The sequence below is a fragment of the Labeo rohita genome, chromosome 17, assembly GCF_022985175.1.
Source record: "Labeo rohita strain BAU-BD-2019 chromosome 17, IGBB_LRoh.1.0, whole genome shotgun sequence".
Classification (NCBI taxonomy): Eukaryota; Metazoa; Chordata; class Actinopteri; order Cypriniformes; family Cyprinidae; genus Labeo; species Labeo rohita.
The window spans coordinates 784,060-807,759 of record NC_066885.1 but is presented as its reverse complement, the minus strand read 5'-3'; the positions used below and the strand labels follow the sequence as shown (position 1 = coordinate 807,759).

The 23,700-nt window shown below is 33.6% G+C and overlaps 2 protein-coding genes across 5 annotated transcripts in view; one reads left to right on the top strand and one right to left on the bottom strand.

The window, feature by feature from the left end:
- Positions 1-1,552: 1,552 nt before the first annotated feature.
- grem1b (gremlin 1b) lies at positions 1,553-5,964 on the top strand. The gene is made up of 2 exons (XM_051133668.1): positions 1,553-1,655; positions 3,216-5,964. The coding sequence occupies exons 1-2, from the start codon at positions 1,589-1,591 to the stop codon at positions 3,737-3,739; spliced, it is 591 nt and encodes a 196-aa protein (XP_050989625.1). The 5' UTR covers positions 1,553-1,588; the 3' UTR covers positions 3,740-5,964.
- LOC127179878 (formin-1) overlaps positions 5,865-23,700 on the bottom strand; it is an 87,458-nt gene continuing 69,622 nt past the window's right edge. For all 4 annotated transcript variants that reach the window (XM_051133665.1, XM_051133664.1, XM_051133666.1 and 1 more), the window contains 5 exons: positions 21,854-21,946; positions 17,368-17,419; positions 11,190-11,339; positions 9,004-9,085; positions 5,865-6,698 (listed from right to left, as the gene is read on the bottom strand). In XM_051133665.1, the coding sequence (XP_050989622.1) occupies positions 6,654-6,698; positions 9,004-9,085; positions 11,190-11,339; positions 17,368-17,419; positions 21,854-21,946 (422 nt within the window). In that variant the 3' untranslated portion in view covers positions 5,865-6,653. The remainder of the gene's footprint in view (positions 6,699-9,003; positions 9,086-11,189; positions 11,340-17,367; positions 17,420-21,853; positions 21,947-23,700) is intronic.

The following is a 23,700-nucleotide window of genomic DNA, read 5'->3' as shown; positions in this document are numbered from 1 at the left end:
CTTTAAATTTTAGTTTTTTGTAGAAAATAGTTTGAACACATGAATACAAAATTATGTTTTTAAGAGGGAAAAGTATCACATGTTCCAAAATAATATTAAGCAGCAAAAACTGTTTACAGCGTTGATAACAAAGAATGATTTCTGAAGGATTATGTGACACTGAATGGAAAAATGACAGGTCGAAATTTAGCATTGCATTACAGGAATAAATTATATTTTGAGCCATAATAAAACAGAAAGCCATAATTTTAAATTGCAATAATATTTCACAATATTACTGTTTTTAACTGTACTTCGGTTTGTCAAATACATGCAGAAAAAAAAAAAAAAAAACATTAAAAATCTACTGATTCCAAACTTTTGAATGGCTATACACCAGTCAATATATAATATAATATAATATAATATACACCAGTTTTTGAGCAGTAAGATTTTTAACATTTTTAAAGAAGTCTCTTCTGCTCATTAAGCCTGAATTTATTTGATTAATAATACAGCAAAAGCAGTAATAGTGTGAAATATTTTACTATTTAAGATACCTGCTTTCTTTTTGAAAATATTGTAAAATGTAATTTATTTCTGTGATGCGCCGCTGAATTTTCAGCATCATTACTCCAGTCTTCAGTGTCACATGATTTTTCAGAAATCATTCTAACATGCTGATTTGCTGCTCAAGAAACTTTTTTATTATTATCATCAATATTTGAAACAGTTGTGTACATTTTTTTTCAAGATTCTTTGATGAATAGAAAGATCCAAAGATCAGCATTTATCTGAAATAAAAAGCTTTTGTAACATTATACACTACACCATTCAAAAACTTGGAGTCAAGGAGTCAGAAATTGTAGAAATTAATACTTTTATTTAGCAAGGATGCTTTAAATTGATCAAAAGTGATGAGAGACATTTATAATGTTACAAAACATTTCTATTTTGATAAACGCTGTTCTTCTGAACTTTCTATTCATCAAAGAAACCTGAAATGAACGAATGCTTTCTGAAGGATCATGTGACTGGAGTAATGATGCTAAAAATTTAGCATTGAAATCACAGGAATAAATTGTATTTTAAAATATATTAAAATAGAAAGCAGTTATTTTAAATGGTAAAAACATTTACATTTTGTACTGTTTTTGCTGTACTTTGAATTAAATAAATGCAGACCTGGTAAGCTGAAGAGACTTCTTTAAAAAAAAAAAAAAAATGTAAAAAACATTTTGTGTATACACACACACACACAGTTTATATCTCAGGATGCACAAACCCATCATCATCATCATTTAGCTGATCAACAGCAGCTCTTCGTCACCAACATGAACCATCATAAAAGTTTCCATCCATAAATGTCGTATTGTTCTGTTTCAGTTCTTGTTGAGATCCACTGATGAGATCTCCAGCAGCAGGAGTCTGTACAAACAGACAGACAGAGCCCTCCTCTCTCTCTCTCTCTCTCTCTCTCTCTCTCTGCATGAGTGTGTGTGTGTGTGTGTGTGTGAGGGGCCGGACAGCTCTGATTCTCCAGCGTTGTGTCTGAGAGCGTGGAGATGTGGTGCTCATTTAACAGCAGACGCTCAGCGTGTGTTTGTCTATGGGACGGATCGCTGCTCCTCTCCTCACACTGATCTCCTCTGCTAGAAGCTCCTCTCCACTGACAGGTGAGAGATCCTCACTCCTTCACTGATCAATTGACGTGTGTTTGGAGCAGGTGCCCTTCTTTCTCTCTGCACATTTATGCATTATGCATTGATCAGATAATTTTATCCAAAGTGACTTGCATTCATGATAGATGTGATCAGCTCATGCATTCTCTAGGAATCGAACCCATGACCTTAGCGTTGCTAGTGTTTGAGCTACAGGAACTATGTAATACTGTCCTGATGTTTTTTTGTGATGTTTAACATCTGGATCACAAACTGAAGATCTCATGCATGACTAGATTTCTCACGAATCTCATCCTTGAATTTAAAAATGCATAAAAACAGACAATTCTGCTGTCGTTCAGATTTAACAATTGTCTAAATATTAAAAAATTAAGAATGTTTGTGAGATTTAGACATGGTTCCATGCTTATTTGATCATGTATCATGGTCTTCTCTAAAGTTCCCCGGAGTAATAATGCTCCAGACTTCTATATTCTATTCTTCTATTAACTCTATATATTTATATGTAATTATAGTCAACTTCATGTATTCATATATTCATTCATTCCCTGGAGCACAAAACCAGTCTTAAGTAGCACGAGTATAATTGTAGCAATAGCCAAAAATACATTGTATGGGCCAAAAATTATTAGGATATTAAGTACAGATCATGTTCCATGAAGTTCCATTTCCTATCATAAATACATCAACTTAATTTTTGATTAGTAACATACACTGCTAAAAACTTCATAAGATGATTTTATCAATATTATGATTTATTTGCACCCTCAGATTGTAGATTTTCACATAGTTGTATCCTGGCCAAATATTGTCCTATCCTAACAACCCATACATCAATGGAAAGTGTATTTATTCAGCTTTCAAATGCTATATAAATCTCAATTAAAAAAAAAGACCTTTATGACTGGTTTTGTGGTCCATGGTCACATATATATTATTAAAATTAATAATACAGGTTATATTAAACCTTATAAACCTTATTATTAAAACCTCAAAAACATTTCTAATTTATGAAGATGTTTTAATAATGAGAGGCCAGTGTACAGATTATTTCTAAGTACTTTTTTACTCAACATTCAGCATTAAACGTTTTTACAACGTTGTTTCAATGTTGAAACAACAAATTTCAAGCACATTTCAAATTTTAAGGTAGGTTTATGGAGATGTTAATCACTCAGTGATTAAAAATAGGTAATTATAATAAAGGATGAATCGGTGGGACCAGGAAAGAACCTTTTAGTGCAAAAGAACATTAAGTTCTGGAACGTTTGTGAATACTCACAGCTAACAGAGAATGTTCTCAAAACGTTCTGGCAAGGTTAGGAACAAACGTTTTGCATTATTAATACTGTAAAGCTGCTTTGACACAATTTGTATTGTAAAAGCGCTACAGAAGTAAAGGTGACCTTTACGTTCTGCGACAGAATGTTCTCACAATGCAACATTTTTTAAATGTTACTTGTTTCAGAACGTTCGGAAAACATTCAAATGTAGCGTTCCGAAAATGTTTGCGAAATGATACAATGTAACGTTCGCTTAATGTTCTCCCGCCAGTGCCGATGGCCTCCTCCGCTCGGATCCTGTGCGCTCTGCTCTTCGTTTGGGTTCTTCTCTCGACTCCCACCGAATGCAAGCGGAACCGAGGCGCGATCCCTCACCCGGACAAGAGCAACCCGAACGAGTCGGACCAGCAGCAGCCGGCTTCGGGCTCGAGAGGTAGGAGCCGGGGTTCGGAGGAGGTTCTGGAGTCCAGCCAGGAGGCGCTGCACGTCACCGAGCGCCGCTACCTGAAGCGCGACTGGTGCAAGACGCAGCCGCTCAAGCAGACCATCCACGAGGAGGGCTGCATCAGCCGGACCATCATCAACCGGTTCTGCTACGGACAGTGCAACTCCTTCTACATCCCCAGACACGTGCGCCGGGAGGAGGGAGCGTTCCAGTCGTGCTCGTTCTGCAAACCCAAGCGCTTCACCACCATGACCTTCACCCTCAACTGCCCCGACCAGCAGCCGCCGACCCGGAAAAAGCGCGTCCAGCGGGTCAAACAGTGCCGCTGCATCTCCATCGAGCTGGACTAGAACCGACAGCGAAGCTTCAGTAAGAACGCACGAGTACGAGACACGCTTGATCTGCTGGAACTACATCTGTCACCATTACACACCATTTACATTCGTCTACAAATTCACTTTCAGGCAATAGTCCAGTCCAGTTTTTACCTAGTAGTGCACGTGGGTAGTTGACATGAAAAGTGTCATTTTAAATATCAATCTTGAGTTTTAAATGCAGTTTTATGAGTGAGAAGGCATGCAGTATTTCTACTTTTATAAACGAAGTTTAATTTAAGTATTGTTGAACACAAGATTTAAAACCTTAAAATGGTCAAAAAAGGCGAAAAGCATCTTAAAATTTTGACTATCCTTTTATGCAACCGTTTAAAGATTTTTGATAATATTAAACATGCATTTTGTATAACATTGAGAGATGCATGAGTATTTGTATATTTATAAACTAACTGCAGGAAAAAGGACCTTAAGATGGTGAAAATAGTCAAGAAGCACCTAAAAATGTTTAGAAAATTGCAACCACATGATGCATGCAGTACTTGTACTTGTATAAACAAAGTTTAACTTTAGGATTATTGAACACCAGTTTAAAAAAAAATCTAAAAATGCAAAAAAACACCTAAACATTTTGACTAGCAGTGGATGTGGGTAGTTGATATAAAAAGTCTCATACTTCATCTTAAACTATTGTTTTACACAAACATTTAAATATTTTTTATGATATTAAACATGCATTTTTTATGACATTGAGAGATGCATGCAGTATTTGTATATTTATAAACTAACTAAAAAACTTAAAATGGTAAAATAAAAAATAGTCACCTAAAAGTACCTAAAAACTGTTTTTTAAAAAGTAGAATGATCAATGACAATTGTTTGCATTCATTTGACTGGTCACAGAAATGATTTGCATTCATTTTTTACCACATGAATTTTGAATTAATCCAAATGTTGAGTAGTAGTGCATGAAAAGTGACATGAAAACTCATTTTTTAATCAAAAAACAGTTTGTAAAATGTAAATACTCTTTTATGATTCAACATGTTTTTTTGAGCTCATTAACTGAGAGATGCATGCAGTTATTTGTACTTTTATAAACTAAGTTTAACCACAGGACTGAACACCAGCAGGAAAAGAAAAAACATCTAAAAGTGGTCAAAAACACCCCAAAATGTCAAATGATTAATGACAGTCATTTGTGTTAATTTGACTGGTCACACAAATTATTCTGCATTTTGTACCACAATCATTTAAAACTTATAATACTTAAAAATTCTAATACCAATTTTGTAATTAAAACAATTGTTTTAAACAATATTTAAATTGTTTGATTATTAAACATGCAGTTTTTGAAGCTTATTAATTATTAGTGTTTTTACTTTTATAAACTAAAATCAATTGCAGGAACACCAGTGAAAATCTACCAAAAAAAAAAAAAAAAGATCATTGTTTTCACTGGTAATAATAATAATAATACCTAATAAAAAAAATAAACAATAACCCCAATTTTTGATCTTAGAGTTTTGTGAAATGTTCTAGTGAAGTGTGTGTTGTAATGGTGACAGATGCAGAAGAGCATCATTCCTCATGGTGAATGTCTTCATTCATCTCCAATTCTAGAATAAAGAGAGTTTAAGGACTGATAGTTTCCACTATGTGGAACGACTTTATTTAATGTGACTGAATGAGACACTGTTCTTCATGTTTCTGCTGGATTGCTGTGAGTTTCTTCATGCTATTCATCTATTTATATAATATCAGTCATAGAGATTAAACATGGAAAGATTATATGCAGTTTGATCACACGTTTTGTACAGATGTTGTGTATAATGTTGTATGTAGATAGTGCTTGTACGAAGATGTTCAAGGCCTGCGGGAAGATCGTATTAATAAAAGGTCAAACATTTTGACCCCCGATCTCTCTCTGACAAACGCACGATTAAACGCTTCATAAATTACCACACGAATCAATTTCACGCTGCGCGTTTTACGCACTGAGCTCGACCGCATACGCAGCCAAGCTTACGAGGCAATTTAGAGGAAAAGCAGTCATTAAACGCAGGAACTGCGGAAACGTGGACAAACTTCATCAAACGGACTGAATTTCTCATGCAACAAAAACGAATCAAATCAAGTGTGATTTAAATGTAAATACCTTTAATAATACAACAAAAATAATATGCAGACTTTTGAGAATCTTACGTTTCCTTTTGCAGACGCTGATGTCCAAAACATTTATTGCACCTAATAACTGTACAAATTATCACAGGAAATTAAAAAAAATGTCAATAAAAATCTGACACTGTAATAATGTTCCAGGAGGTTTGATGTGTTTAACAGTGAAAACACCTCGGGTTTTCAACACATTTGGGCCTGAAATAACTACATAACTGACTGAACTGATTACATATGAACCGATGGGAAAACAATATCATTTTCATCCTCAATAAAACCTTCATTCTGTTAATAAATAGGGCTTTGACTGACTCATTTACACATGAAAATGTCATCACTGTAGGGTAAATATGATTCATTCCTCATCGTAACATACATCATAACACATGAAACGGATGGATATGATCGCACGTTTTTCTTTTTAACGCAGGATATTGCATAGGCTTCACCAGTGAGGAGTGTGAAAGTGCCTCACGTTTTGGCAAAAGGAAAATGTGGTGCAACACCAAGGCAGAAGCGAGTGACGTGATTCAAGTACAAACACAGATAATATTTTTCACCAGTTTGGATTGGATGAACATGAGGCACTGCTGATTAGATATTACCCATGTCAGATGTTCATAGGAGGTTTCTCTCGTACTGAAGTGGTTCCAAACACTTTTCCTGTATCTGATGATGAACTGATCTTCAGTACCTCCTGTGGAGCTCAGCGTTTCTGTCCTGACGGATGCGACGAGACGCGTTTCCCGTCGTCTCAGCTGGATGACATGTCGGCTTCTTTCTTTCGCAGTCGCTCTTTCTGTCAAACAGATTTTTACAAACAATTTCATCCTTTTGGCTTTTATCCAAAGCGTTGCATTCAAAGTACATGTGTGATCAGTTCATGCATTTATGGGAATGATCACACAAACCTACTGTTTGAGATGCAGGAATGATTGACAACAGATGCAATAAATTTAACACTGGAAAAATTCAGTCCGCTTCCACAATAACAGACGCTTTTAGCACACAGATATTTCTCAGTTGTTTCTAGTGAGTTCATATGTGAACAATTTTATGCATTTTAATGATTCTCTTCTTCAGAAGAGATACTTGTGTTGTTTTTGGTGAGAAAATTATTAAACTATTAAACTCTGCATTATTTCTCTGTGTGTGTGGGAATATAAGAGCAGAAATTAAGGAAATGAGCAACTAAAATGACCAAAAACAAAAAAAAAAAAAAAGTCAAATTGCATCGACATTTATTTTGATTTTGATTGATCACAGAAATGATTTTGCATTCATTCACAAATTGTTTAGATAAAATCATAATACTTTAAGTGTATTCATTTCTGCTATTTTATTGCTTTTTATTTTTTAGGTTAAATAAAAAAATATTATAAAACTCATTTGTTTTTGTTAAGAGCAGAAATGAAAGAAGCAACTAAAATGATTAAAAAAAAAAAAAAAAAAACCTGAAAATGGTCAGAATTTGTCAAAAAATATATATATATATATATTTTGACTAATCACAGAAATGTTTTTGCATTCAGTTTATATCACAATGTTGTAAATTTTTAAATATTGCTAAACTATATATTTTCCTGATTTTTCATCACATTAAAAATGCACTGTTTTTGAAATTCTGCTTTTTTATTTTTTAGGTTAAATAAAAAAAATACGATAAAATGCATAATTTGGTTTCTGTGTGTGAATGTAAGAGTGTAAATGAAGGAAACAAGCAACTAAAATGATCAAAAATAGTAAAAAAACTAAACAACAACAACAACATAAAATGGTCAAAAAGCACCTAAAAATGGTCAGAATTTGTCAAAAATAGTCAAAATGCAATTATATGTCAAATGATCACTGACATTTATTTTGATTTTGATTAATCACAGAAATGATTTTGCATTTAATTTATACCACCATGTTTCAAATATTTAAAAATCATAATACTTTCAGTTTTCTTACAAAAAACACTAAATATTTTTCTGATTTACAGTTACATTAATAACCTGTGGATCATAGGCACTGTTTTTAAAATTCAGCTTTTTTATTTCTTAGGTTAAATAAAAAAAAAAAAAAATTATAATAATAATAAAATGTGTATGTGAATGTAAGAGCAGAAATAAAGGAAACACGCAACTAAAATGATAAAAAAAAAAAAAAAAAAAAAAAAAAATTCACTGAAAAGCATCTAAAAATGATCAGAATTGTAAAAATAATTGTCAAAATGCAACTGTGTGAAATGATCTTTGACATTTATTTGGATTTTGATTGATCACAGAAACTATTTTGCATTCATTTTATACCACAATGTTTTAAATATTTAAAAATCATAAAACTTTCAGTTTATTTATGCAACATATTAAATATTTTCCTGATTTACAGATACTTTAAAATTTGTGAATCATAGGCATTGTTTTTGAAATTCTGAAATTCTTTAGGTTAAATAAACAAAATATGATAAAACTCTTCATTTGGCTTTTTTTTTAAGTTATTTTTTAACTTTATTTTTTAGGTTAAGTAAAAAAAAAAGAGATAAAACTCTATATATTTTTCTGTGTATGTGAATGTAAGAGCAGAAATGAAGGAAACAAACAATGGTCAAAAATGGTCAAAAAGCACCTATAAAATGTCAGTGATCAATGACACTCATTTACTTTGCTTTGATTAGTCACAAAAAATTATTTGGCGTTAAGTGTTTTAAACATTTAAAAATCATACTTTCAGTTTATGTAAAACTAAATATTTTTCCTGATTTTTCGTTACATTAAAAATGCACTGATTGTAGGCACTGTTTTTGAAATTCTGCTTATTTTTTGGTTAATTAAAAAAATATGATAAAACTCTTCATTTGGTTTTCTGTGTGTGAATGTAAGAGCAGAAATGAAGGAAACAAGCAACTAATAATGATCAAAAAGCACCAAGAAAATGTCAATAATCAATGACGCTCATTTACTTTGCTTCGATTAATCACAGAAATGATTTTGCATTAATTTTATACCACAATGTTTTAAATAAATTGACACTCATTCTTTAGATTCTGCGGCCTGATGATGTTTGACTTTATTGCGTGTGTTTTACATGTGTGTTATGAATGTAATGAGCCGTTTTCTCACCAGACTGTTTGCATTGATCTTCTTGGTCTCCACTTTCTTCTCAGCTGTGATTTTCTGGACGGTTTGCTGAGCTTCTTTGAGTCTGAAATAAAAGAGCACAAATTAAAGCAAAAATATAATTGCCCGGGTTTCACCTGATAAACGTAGACAATGTTTTTTTTGTGAATGGAGGTCAAACTTTAGAGTCACCGTGCTCATTCTGAGTCAACTTTTCCTCTTACACAAGCTGTTTTTGTTTTTATACTTCAGCAAAGTTTGTTAGATTTATGCTTAAAACAAGAAAACACCACAGAGAAACAAAAATAAACTGAGCTGATAGATGATATCTTCTCTGAAACACGGCATTTTTGCTTCTCAAGTAAATGTTTGGATATCTTGACTGAAAAACAAGAGCAACGGTGACTAATGACCAAGATGTTTTGTGCATTTTAAGTGAGAGCTGAATATTGGCAGTAGGTTTGATCTGTAAAAGCTTCACTGAAAACGCCTGCCAAACGAATCGTGTGGACAAATACAAATAATCAGTACGAGCTGAATTTATGACGCTGCCCTCGACCCGTGATGTCCAGTTAGCAGGACGTCCCACTGAGGGACAACATCCCTCTGCTTTTACTGCATTTGCACGGCAGCCCATTAGAGCAGTGCGTTCTGGGAGATCGTTAAACGAACAGTTCAGACAAAAATGACAATTAGCTGAAAATATTCACGCCCTCAAACCAACCAAGGTTAGGATGAGTTTGTTTCTTCATCAGATTTGTAGAAATGTGTCATTCCATCACTGTCTCACCAATGGATGTGAATGGGTGCCGTCAGAAACCAGCTGATAAAAACATCAAAATAATCCACAAGTAATGCACACCACTCCAGTCCATCAGTTAACATCTTGAGAAGACAAAAGCTGAAACAAATCCAGTGGTCTGTTCTGAATCGGGAGAGAAATCTGCACAGATCAAGCACCGCCAAAACAGCTTTAAACTTTGACACTTTTGTCTTCTCAAGATGTGAACTGATGGACTGGAGTGGTGTGGATTACTTGTGGATTATTGTGATGTTTTTATCAGCCGTTTAGACTCTCATTCTGACGGCACCCATTCACATCCATTGGTGAGCAAGTGATAAAATGACATTTCTACAAATCTGATGAAGAAACAAACTCATTATAATCTTGTATTACTAATGATCTGAAAAGATGACATTTCATAGCAAAAGAAATGTGTCATTTCATCACTTGCTCACCAATGGATGTGAATGGGTGCCGTCAGAATGAAAGTCCAAACAGGTGATAAAAACATCACAAAAGCTGAAACAAATACATGTGCATCATCCATAATAACGCTTCCTTCCAGTGAAAAAGTAGTCTGAAGCAGGAAACAAATCTGCACAGATCAAGCACTGCCAAAACAGCTCTAAACTTTAACATTTTTGTCTTCTCAAGATGTGAACTGATGGACTGGAGTGGTTTGGATTGCTTGTGGATTACTGTGATGTTTTTATCAGCTGTTTGGACTCTCATTCTGACGGCACCCATTCACATCCATTGATGAGCAAGTGATGAAACGACACACTTCTACAAATCTGATGAAGAAACAAACTTATTCTAATCTTGTATCACTAATGATCTGAAAAGATGACATTTAATAGCAAAAAAAAAATGTGTCATTCCATCACTTGCTCAATCTGCAGTGAATGGGTGCCGTCAGAATAAGAGTCCAAACAGCTGATAAAAACATCACAATAATCCACAAGTAATCCACACCAATCCAGTCCATCAGTTCACATCTTGAGAAGACAAAAGCTTAAACAAATACATGTGCATAATCCATAATAACACTTCCCTTCAGCAAAAAAGTGGTCTGAATCAGGAGAGAAATCTGCACAGATCAAGCACCGCCAAAACAGCTCTAAACTTTGACACTTTTGTCTTCTCAAGATGTGAACTGATGGACTGGGGTGGCGTGGATTACTTGTGGATTACTGTGATGTTTTTATCAGCTGTTTGGACTCTCATTATGACGGCACCCATTCACATCCATTGGTGAGCAAGTGATGAAATGACACATTTCTACAAATCTGATGAACAAACAAACTCTTCCTAATCTTGTATGACCTGAGGTTGAGCACATTTACACAGCTTCAGTCTCTAAACTTCAATCTCAGCGAGTGATTGTGAGACGTATGGTCCTCACCTTTCTTTGGAAATGTTTTTATTCTCTCGGTTCCAGATGTTCTTGAAATCATTGCAGAACTCGTACCACAGCATGAAGATGTAGTTTGGAGAAACCTCCTTCTCTCCAGACTTGGGTTTGAGCCCGAAGTACATCACCATTTCCTGGAAACTATGAGAAAAATATGAAAAATCAATCAACATGACATCTGTTCTCACAAGAGAATCAAAAGATGCCACATTCAACATATTTTACACTGAAACAAGTATATTTGTAGGTAACACATTTGGGTTATAAAACATTTCCTACAACATCCTACTTAACCTTATTTTTACCCAAAATATAATGTTATTAAAAGTTTATTTGTAATATTCTAAAACATTAAAATGTCTGGTTTTCTGGTGCATAAAAGTAAGATCCTACAGGATTTTTATTTGGTTGTTTTTTTGTTGAGGATCCGATCAGGAATGTCTGTGAAAGTGTTGTGGCTGCTGTTGTGACGTATGGTGACAAGATTTACCCCCATTAAGGGTAAAACAGCGTGAAAAGAGACTTAAACACGATGTGCCGTTAGTGGCAGAAAATCACGCTCAGCGGCCGCAAATCAAGTGGAACGGCGAGATTAACGGTCACGCGTGTGACAGATCACACATGACATGAACCGAGGAGAAACTCAATGGAGCGTTAAACACGGACACGTCAGGAACGCTCAGGAGCGTATCAGTGCCGCAAAACACAGATTCATCAGCCTCCTGATGGCACGACAGATATATTACAGCGCTCATAAACTAAAAATAAAATAAAATAAAATAAAAATACTAGATTCATCAAACTCTTGATGGCAGTAAAATAAAGTAAAATAAAATAAAATAAAATACTAGATTCATCAAACCCTTGACAGCAGGACAAATATCTTACAGCAGTCAAAAAAAAAAAAAAATTAAGTTAAATTAAATCGATTCATCAACCTCCTGATGTCAGGACAAATATATTACAGCAGTTAAAAAATAAATAAATAAATAAAATAAAATAAAAAATAATAGATACTTCAACAAATTAAAAAACTTAAAATAAAAAAAATAAATAAAAAAATAGATTAATCAACCTCCAGACCTCAGGACAAATACATTGCAGTGGTCATAAACTGAAAATAAAATAAAAAAAAAAAATAATAGATACTTTAACAAATTAAAAACTTAAAAACTTAAAAAAATAAATAAAATATATTTATCAACCTCCTGACCTCAGGACAAATATATTACAGTTGTCACAAACTGAAAATAAAATAAAATAAAATAAAAATACTAGATTCATCCACCCCCTGATGGCGTGGCAAATATATTAAAGTGGTCACAAAATGAAAATAAAATACAGAAAAATGTTAGATTCATTAAGCTCCTGATGCCAGGAAAAAAATATTCCAATTCCAAACAAATATATAGCAAATAAAAACTAAAAATAAAATAAAATAAAATATTACAATTAAAATGTCTTAAAATACATCAGAATAAATAATTTATAATTAGAATAATAAATGTATGAAAATAGGGCCAAATAAAATTAAACATATCAGATAAGTCAAAATTACAGTAAAAAACATGACAATAAAAAATGAAATAAAAATATAATTTATTAATTATAGATTGTTAAATTCTTTATAAATTATAAATTGCTTTAATATAGGTGAAAGCATCAATATATTACAGCTGAGAATATCTACCAGTCAATTAGTCTTTAGTAAAATCCCTCTCAACTTTAAAATTTCCTGATAATTCCCTGAAAATATCACTTCACACACAAATTCTAAAATAAATAAATAAATAAATAAATAAATAAAACCACTAAATAACAAGCACATGTGTTCTGTTTTACTAGAGTGAATATAATTTTAATATTTAAGATAAAGTGCAAACCAAAACTGACACACACAGTCTCTCTCTCACACGCACACACACGCACACACACGCACACACACACACACACTGGTGTCACAGTGCGTCAGTGATTTATACAGTCGATGTGTGAGCTGTAGCTGCTGTCTGCTGCTGCGCCGCTGAACGGCGATACTGTGCGATTTGCGCAGCATTAAACTGGAATGAATGAAATGTACACAGTGATTTCTGCTGCTCTCAGACTGAGTGTCAAAACCTTAAATAAAATGCAGATAACGCAGACGTGCTCATCTCTCCTCATCTCATATAATATAATCTTATATAACGCTTCATCACACTGAACAAACATGATCGATTACAGACACGCACTAACAAACAGTCACAAATTCAGGTTAGAAAAACATTGTGGGAAACATTTTGAAATGTTTCTAAAATGCTGTTTAAGTGTTTGTTTCTTACACAAACAATTATTTTAACTTTATTTTCACCCAAAATAGAGTGTTATTTGAATATTTTAATAATCTAATGTCCAGTTTCCTAGTTAAGTTGGCTTGACAAAGAAATTCTTCTTCTGAGACTAAATGATCAGCTCCAACTCTTAGAGTTTTAACTCCACCTTCTGTGCACTATTTCTGATCCACTGAGACTCAAACTCATCGATCTCACTAACCAAGACTAACAACTACAATCATGCTACTAACTTGCTAATCATGTTAGAAACATGCTAAAAACATGCTAGTGACAAGCTAATCATGCTAAAAACATGCTAATCATGCTAGAAACATGTTAACAAAATGCTAATCATGCTAAAAACATAATAACAACTTGCTAGTAACTTGCTAATCATGCTAGAAACATGCTAAAACGTTATCAGCAAGCTAGTGATATGCTAAAAATGTTAAAAACATGTTAGCAACATTCTAATCATGCTAGAAAAATGCTAGTAACTTCTTAATCATGCTAACATCTTAGCAAAATGCTAATCATGATAACAGCATGCTAGCAACAGGCTAGTAACTTGCTAATCATGTTAGAAACTTGCTAGTAACTTCTTAATGCTAACAACATGCTAGTAACTTAATAAACATGCAAGAAATATGGTAGCAACATGCTAATCATGTTAAAACATGGTACTAACTTCTTAATCATGCTAACAACATGTTAATCATGTTAACAACATGGTAGTAACTTGGTAATCATGCTAACAACATGTTAATAACTTGCTAATCATGTTAACGACATGCTAGTAATTTGGCAATCATGATAGCAGCATGTTTTTAACATGCTAATCATGCTAGAATCCTGTTAGTAACTTGCTAAACATGGTAACAGCACGCTAGTAACTTGCTAATCATGCTAGCAATTTGGTAATTATGCTAGCAACATGTAATTAACATGCTAATCATGCTAACAACACGCTAGGAACATGCTAGTAACTTGGCGATAATGCTAGCGACATGTTATTAACATGCTAGAAACATGCTAGCAACATGCTATAACTTGTTAATTATGCCAGAAACATGCTAGTAATTTGGTAATCATGTTAGCAATGTGTTATTAACATGCTAATTATGCTAACAACACGCTACTAACATGTTAGTAACTTGGCGATAATGCTAACGACATGTTATTAACATGTTAGAAACATGCTAGCAACATGCTATAACTTGTTAATTATGCCAGAAACATGCTAGTAATTTGGTAATCATGTTAGCAATGTGTTATTAACATGCTAATCATGCTAGCAACACGCTACTAACATGTTAGTAACTTGGTAATCATGCTAGCAACATGCTTTTAACATGCTAATCATGCTAGAATCATGTTAGTAACTTGCTAATCATGGTAACAACACGCTAGTAACTTGCTAATCATGCTAGCAATTTGGTAATTATGCTAGCAACATGTAATTAACATGCTAATCATGCTAACAATACGCTAGGAACATGCTAGTAACTTGGCGATAATGCTAGCGACATGTTATTAACATGCTAGAAACATGCTAGCAACATGCTATAACTTGTTAATTATGCCAGAAACATGCTAGTAATTTGGTAATCATGTTAGCAATGTGTTATTAACATGCTAATTATGCTAACAACACGCTACTAACATGTTAGTAACTTGGCGATAATGCTAGCGACATGTTATTAACATGTTAGAAACATGCTAGTAATTTGGTAATCATGTTAGCAATGTGTTATTAACATGCTAATCATGCTAACAACACGCTACTAACATGTTAGTAACTTGGTAATCATGCTAGCAACATGCTTTTAACATGCTAATCATGCTAGAATCATGTTAGTAACTTGCTAATCATGGTAACAACACGCTAGTAACTTGCTAATCATGCTAACAATTTGGTAATCATGCTAGCAACATGTAATTAACATGCTAATCATGCTAACAACACGCTACGAACATGCTAGTAACTTGGCGATCATGCTAGCAACATGCTATTAACATGCTAATCAAGCTATAATCTTGTTAGTAACTTGCTAATCATGGTAACAACACACTAGTAACTTGTTAATCATGCTAGCAACATGCTAGTAATTTGGTAATAATTTGGTCATGCTAGCAACATGCTAGCAACTTGTTAATCATGCTAACAACATGGTAGTAATTTGCTTATCATGCTAGAAACATGATAACCATGCTAGCAACATGCTAGTTATTTGCTATATAATTTGTTATAAACATGTTAGCAACAATATCAGTGAAATCTATCCAAATGTTTAAACTTCAAGCTTTTCCAGCTGCTTTAATCTTTCAGGCTCGGCTTTCTCAAGACAAACTTTTAGGTTTTTTTTTTTATCTAGTTATAATTAGAATGTTACTTAAAGGTCACAAATAACATCATGAGGACATTCTGAGAATGTTGATCTCAGGGTGTTTTTTCAATATTATGACATTATAATTATACAAATATTAATTATAGCCACGTTCCAACTTTAAGAGTGTTTTGTTGACTTTTATTAACACTTCCATAACCCGTCTGTGACAGTTGTGAGAAGGTTCCCTGTTAGCCGGTTTGTAAGATCAAAGCGCCGATCGTGTTTAGCGCGTTTGCCGCGGAGGACGAGCGTGTAAAGGTGACGGCCCTCAGGTTGGGACACATGTGGACGCCCACCCAGGTCCGGAGGAGCGCCCGCGGCCCGAATCCATCACCCGCGTGTCACTTTAACGAGGTGCGTCCATGGGAACTCTGGGAAAAGCCTCACTTACCGCTGCTCCTGCGGTCCGAGCGCCCGGCGCTTCTCCAGGACCAAATTAAAGGGAAATTAAACGGCTCTCGAGCTGCCGGGCTCTTTTGATCAATATTGGCCAATTCAACACCTTCATTAACGTGGAGTCGAGCGTGGCGTCCGTTCTGCTCTTTCAAACGCCACCACGTCGACATCTGCGGTTTATACGCGCTGCTGTGTGTGTGAGTGTGTGTGTGTGTGTATTTCATTTCACTTTGTTTTGTTTCAGGTTACAAAAAACCTCTCAAATCTAAACAAGGAAAAATAATCAATATGCTTTGTTTGTCCTTTTCCCCTCTATGAAAAGTTCCAGATATTTTCCGTCGTGCAGCATCTGGCAGCCGAAGCTTTGCACATAAATCAGCACAAACAGTTCGCAGTATTACTGTTGGGAGTCTGACGCGCTCCAAAACACACGATAAGAGCGGACGATAACACGCAGACGCTCCTGCGGCATCGCAGACACCTGCTCCTCACACTCAACGCAATCCCACACGTCATTAATAAACACACAAACGTTCAGGAAGATTAATACACACAAAATCAATCAAAAGTGCATTTTATAATGTCACAAAAGATTTCTATTTCAAATAAATGCTGCTCTTTTGAACTTTCTTGTCATCCGTGAATCTTAAAAAACAAAATACATGATGGATTCTACAAAAACCAACATTGCTAATAATCAGAAATGTTTCTTGAATAGCAAATGAACATATTAGAATGATTTCTGAAGCATCATGTGACACTGATGCTGAAAATCCAGATTTGATCAATAATATAAATTACATTTCAACAAATATTCTTAAAGAAAACAGTTATTTGAAATTCTAATAATATTACACTATTTTTAAAGTATTAGTTAATCTGATTAAAAAATGCACCCATATCTGTTTTTAATGTAAAATGCACTTCAAATCGAGGTCACATTAGTCATGGTGCGGCCTATGTAGGTTTCTTATCAGGTGACACTGACGGCTGAAGGAAGAGCAGGTGTGAGTGTCCTCATCACACATCAGTCTCACATTCACATCATCATCATCAGCTGGTGTTTCTTACCTCTTCTGTGCCGCCTGCAGCCGCTCGTCTTCAGTCTCGTACTCTGATTGCGCTGTGAATGAAAACACAACAACATCAACAACAGAGAAAACAGCTGGACATCAGATCATCACAACTTCTCAATTATCCTTTCAATGAGATCAAGCTGACAGTTTTGTTTCTGCTTCTCATGATGTTTCTCCTGAGAAAATAAACACAGTAACCTACAATAAATGATAACTGAAATAAAATAATATACTATAGACAATGTACATTTTTTCTGTTTCAGCTTTCGTCAACATTTCTTATTTTTAAATGTAATAAAACAACTAAAACTTGAAAAATAAATAAATACATACATAAAATTAAAAAAAATAAAAACTAATAAAAATGATCAAAAAAAACCACAAAATGACTAAAACTAACTAAAATTGAAGTAAAAACATAAAATCTAATACAAAATATTTACAATTTACAAAAATTATAATAAAAATACATAATTGATACTAAAATAACACTCAAACTGTGCTCAGATGTGCAAAAATACATAAAGTCTCACATTAAAAATCAATTATCTCAATATGAACTCAAATATTTCACATGAACTGTATCTTGTTACAATAGATGTTTCTCCTAAAACAAAAACAGACCCGAATGACTCACTATTAGCTACACAGATGTCTATTATTTGGGAAAAAAAATGTTTTTATAAAGTTTCAATATCATTTTACTCATTTACTTTTTTATTTTAAATCAAATTATTTTATCTATTTAATATTTGTTTCATTTTTTAAAGTTATTTATTAATTATTGAACTTATTTAATGTAGTATTAGATTAGTAATATTTATTTAGATTTACAGTTTATTTAAATTGTACTATTTATGTTTTCATTACTGTAATAATTATTATAAAATAATGATCAAATAATGAAAACTTTATTATAAGCTTATTTTTATTATCTATTCATTTCCAAGCTGTTTTTCTCTAAACATTTTCATGGACCCCCCTAGATCTCTGTTGCAGACCTAAATAATATATCATAATTTATTTCACACTGAAATAACACATATTAAGTACAATACTCATATTGTACATATTCAGGGGTGACAGATGTGCTAGACATGTTTGTGGGAGATTTTGTGATTCAGATTTAGGTCTTATATTGTCAAATATTGTTCTTTTCCAGAAGACTAAAATTCATATTGAGGACTTTTGATTGCAAACTCAAATGTGAACCTGGAACATAAAACCACGGTATCACGGGTATATTTGTAGCAACAGCCAAAAATACATTGCATGGGTCAAAATGATAAATTTTTCTTTTATGCTAAAAAACATTAGGATATTAAAGTAAAGATCATGTTCAATGAAGATATTTTGTAAATTTCCTACCATAAATATATCAGAAGTAAATTTTTGATTAGTAATATGCATTGCTAAGAAATTCATTTGAACAACTTTAAAGGTGATTTTCTCAATATTTTGATCTTTTTGCACCCTCAGGAAAATAGCTGCATCTTGTCCAAATATTCTCCTACGAATCAATTTTAAAAAATTGACATTTACGACTGATTTTATGGTCCATGGCCACAAACCACATTTGCATCATAGCAGAAGTGACTCTTTTTTATATTTAAGGAGTAACTTGTGAGAAACAGAAGCTCCAGAAACAACAGAGATGTTAAAGCGCTTGTGTTGATGTGTTTTCCTCTCAGCGAGTGTGTTTGTGTGGACGCGCGCGCGCGCGCGCGTGTGTGATGTCGAGTGGCTCCCGTGGAGCTGCTCCATGTAAAAGTGACTAAATGCAAGGCAGATGTGTGCGGCGGCCCGGCCGAGGTGCAAGAATTTATCTCAGGCCAGAGCGCGCCTATGATCTCAGATTTATTGCATTTTCCAGATTCATCCCTTTTTTTTACTGTGATGGGGGACCTTTCCCACTCCCGAGATTTAAGAGGGGGAAGTCGCCCAAAACTGTTCAAAGGCGAGCGTTGGGGGTCTCTGGTGGGGGCGAGTGTGAACAGCGCTCCGTGTGTGTGTGTGGCTAATGAAGGGAAGGGGGTGCGCGGTGTAGCGGGCCGCGCGGGTGAGCCGTGACCAATGGCGTTGGTCTCAGCAGGGGTGGACTGGCGCCTGCGGTCTCCCTCTGCTGTTTGTGCGTGTCGAGCGCGATGTGTGAATTTTCTCCTCAGCTCCGTCTGTAAACATGAAACCAGTAGTGGCTAACTAGAAAGTTATGGGACCTGCACGCTGAGCGGGACAATAAATTCAGCTTTTAAAAGCGACTCGCGGCTCTGAGCGGCCGCCGCGCCGCAGCGCTCTGGAAAGAGCCTCAGATTCGGCTTCATTATGAAGTGCCGCCGCGAGCGACACGTCGCACCGATAGCCGCCGTAAACCACACGTATAATGATATTAACCCTCCGCGAACTGTGGCGCTTTCTCACGCTCAAGCTAATAATCAGAAGCATTAATGATCACAGAAAACATTAAAATAATAACACAACCTGTCACAAACATGTTTAGCTCATATATCACATCTTTTATTATTTAAGGGGCAGCAAGAGAGTATTAATCCCTGGAAAAGCTTTGGAAAAACAATCTACAAAAATGTGTAAATAAACAGATAATTATTATATAATTATTTTAAAATAACTGTTGAATAACAAAACATAAGTATAAATTTATAAGTATGTAAAATTAATAAGTATAAATAAATAAATATGTGATCCTGGACCACAAAACCAGTCATAAGGGTCCATTTTTGTTGAATAAATAAGCTTTCCACTGATGTATGGTTTGTTAGGATAGGACAATATTTGGCCCAAGATACAACTGTGTGAAAATTCGAAATCTGTGGGCGCAAAAAATCAAAATATTGGGAAAAATCACCTTTAAAGTTGTCTAAATGAAGCACTTAGCAATGCATATTACTAATCACAAATTAAGTACTTAAGTACTTAATATCTTAATGATTTTTGGCATAAAAGAAAAATTGATCATTTTGACCCATACAATGTATTGTTGGCTATTGCTACAAATATATCCATGCTACTTATGACTGGTTTTGTGCTCCAGGGTCACATATTATTAATTAAATAATAAATTAGATTAAAATAAAAAAATTAAATATGTAATGAGATAAATATTATAAAAAAAAAACATAAATATATAATAAGAATAAAATAAATTAATTTGCAAGTAAGCAAATAAAAGATTAAAATTAATTTATAAATAAAAATGTGATACAAATAAATATAATAAAATAAATAATAAAATAATACAATACAGTAGAATAAAATAATGCAACTCGATAAAAACAATTTTACAAATATTAGAAATTCATAATATTAATTTTTCATCAGTTGGGTCTTTATACAAAAAAAACTGTATCGATGCCTTATGAATTTTAAGATGTGATTTTTTCCATGAGGATGATCATATTTGTGGGTCTGTGGCATTTAAAGCACTGAAAACCCCTGATTTAACCTTTTTTTACCGTCACCCGTCCCCTCAGAGAGTTTACTTCACTATATTACAATTAAATCCTAATCTAATCATGACAAACTATATATCTTTGGAAAGGTCTAAGACTCCTAAATAGATATTTTACCACTGTTTTTTTGTTACAAATTATGTAGGAACAGAATTAGAATCATTTATGACAAGAGTGCACCTCAAAAATCTACATCATAACATGAGTTCTGACCTTTCGTTGCTTTTTTCGCTATCACGCTTTAGAAATGATCATAAATAATATATCAACTCAAAATTTAAAACCCTCAAAATTCATCCTTTGAAACCCATTTTAAAATCTGACATTGCATTACCAGAAATGGTACTTCAAAATAACTTTAGAAAATGTGTTTGCTCATGAATTATAACAATTTAGATTTGGATAGTGCACTTTCACATCTATGTTCAAAAATGGGGGTGACAGTTAAAGGATTAAAGAAGAAAATATGACGAGCATTACTGTCTTTAATTTATGCTGAGTTAAAGTAATCAGTATTAAATGGTTGCATTAAGGAAATTAGTGTCTAGTGAGAATCACCATTAAAGAGACATTACAGTAATATGAATGTGCTTAACTCTCATGCAAATGTGCAAAAAGTCCCAACGGTCCAAATTACAGGCTTCATTTTCTTTATGACAAATGTAATTTGTACTTAAATAATTCTTTATTTCAATTTTGGAAAAAAAATGTGAGATGTGAGAAATGTGATTGATTTTGATCGGTTGATTGGTTTCCCCCACTGATGATACAGATGACCAAAATACAGTTCGACCAGGTCTGGTCTTACAGTCTGATCTCTATCTAGTCCCGCTGGTTTTTATGAGAAACCCAGTCAAAGTTTACAGCACCACTAAATTCACGCAGAACATTTGGGGGCGACCTGATCCTCATCCATTTATTCTGGATGTGTTTGCTCCATGTTGCCTTATTTCTGTCACAGGTGAAGCTATCATGTACAGAATGAAAGCACAATGATGATGTTTTGTGACTCACCCGTGTTGACGAAGGTCTCCATCTTGTCCTTGAAGGGCTGTAGATGTTCCTCAGATGAGTTTTCACACACCTGCTCAACCTCCTTCACACACGCTGCAGGAAAACACATGAAGAATCACAAATACTGACTGGTTATTCACTGCATACGACCTACTAAAATAAATACACATGTCCGTGAATGGGTGCCGTCAGAATGAGAGTCCAAACAGCTGATAAAAACATCACAATACTCCACACCACTCCAGTCCATCAGTTAACATCTTGAGAAGACAAAAGCTGAAACAAATCCATCATTAAGACATTTTAAGAGTCAATAATCGATAATAACACTTCTCCTAGTGAAAAATCCAACCACATATTTGTTTAGAGCTGTTTTGGCTTGTAAATGGTGCTTAATCTGTGCAGTCCATCAATTAACATCTTGAGAAGACAAAAGATGAAACAAATCCATCAAGATGTTTTTAGCTAAAATACATTGAGTCCATAATCCATAATAACAGTTCCTCCAGTGAAAAAGTGGTCTGGTCTGAATCAGGAGAGAAATCTGCACAGATCAAGCACTGCTTACAAGACAAAGCAGTCCAAAAACAGCTCTAAACTGTAAATCTTTTGTCTTCTCAAGATGTGAACTGATGGACTGGAGTGGTGTGGATTACTTGTGGATTATTGTGATGTTTTTATCAGCTGTTTTGACTCTCATTCTGACGGCACCCATTCACATCCATTGGTGAGACAGTGATGAAATGACACATTTCTCCAAATCTGATGAACAAACGCATCCTAATCTTGTATCACTAATGATCTGAAAAGATGACATTTAATAGCAAAAGACACTCATTACTTACTTCTGATTAGTCACATAGAAATTTAAAAGGCTATTGTCTAATTTGTGATTTAGCTACACTCATTGCATCACTTGCTCACCAATGGATCCTCTATAGTGAATGGGTGCCATCAAAATGAGAGTGAGAAAGTCCATCTCCTGTAGTCTCTCACATCAAAATCCAGCTGTTTTGTCTTGTAAACGGTGGTTGATCTGTGCAGATTTCTCTCCTGATTCAGACCAGACCAGTTTTTGTGGATTATGGTGTTATTGTGGATTATGGACTCAATGTATTTTAGTTAAAATGTCTTGATGGATTTTTTTTTTCAGCCTTTGTCTTCTCAAGATGTGAACTGATGGACTGGAGTGGTGTGGATTACTTGTGGATTATTGTGATATTTTTATCAGCTGTTTAGACTCTTATTCTGACGGCACCCATTCACTGTCTGACATGTGTATTTGTTTACAGTGTTTCATTGTTATTGATCCACCATAATAGTTTTTGTTAATTTTTTTAATTAGTTTTTAATTTTACATATTTTTTGTATTCATTTTAACTAAGTTTTAGTATTTTTTAAATTTTTACTATATATATATATATATATATATATATATATATACACACACATATATAGATAGATAGATAGATATATTGATATAGATATATAATGAAATAAAAATAAAAAAATACTAAAACTAAATGTTAATAAAAAACTATATATATAGTTTTTATTAATTATTATTAATTTTAATTTTTATATTTTCTATTTTGTTGTAATTTTATTTTAAGATTTAGTACATTTGTTGATTTTTAAAATGTCTGTACAGTTTTTATTAATATTTTGAATTAATTTGAATTAATTCATTTTTTTTATATTTTGCATTTTTATTTTAAGGTTTTTGTCATTTTATTTGTTTTTGTCATTTTTATTATATTTAGTTTTTTTTTTTTTAAATATGTCTATATAATTATTTTAAATTATTTATTGTTTTTATATTTTCCATTTTCATTTTCATTTTAGTT

What these genes read in the sequence shown, in the direction of transcription:
- grem1b (XM_051133668.1), top strand. Translation starts at nt 1,589, where the DNA reads ATGGGACGGATCGCTGCTCCTCTCCTCACACTGATCTCCTCTGCTAGA. An exon ending in AAGCTCCTCTCCACTGACAG is followed by an intron (nt 1,656 to 3,215) that starts GTGAGAGATCCT and finishes TTCTCCCGCCAG; the next exon opens with TGCCGATGGCCTCCTCCGCT.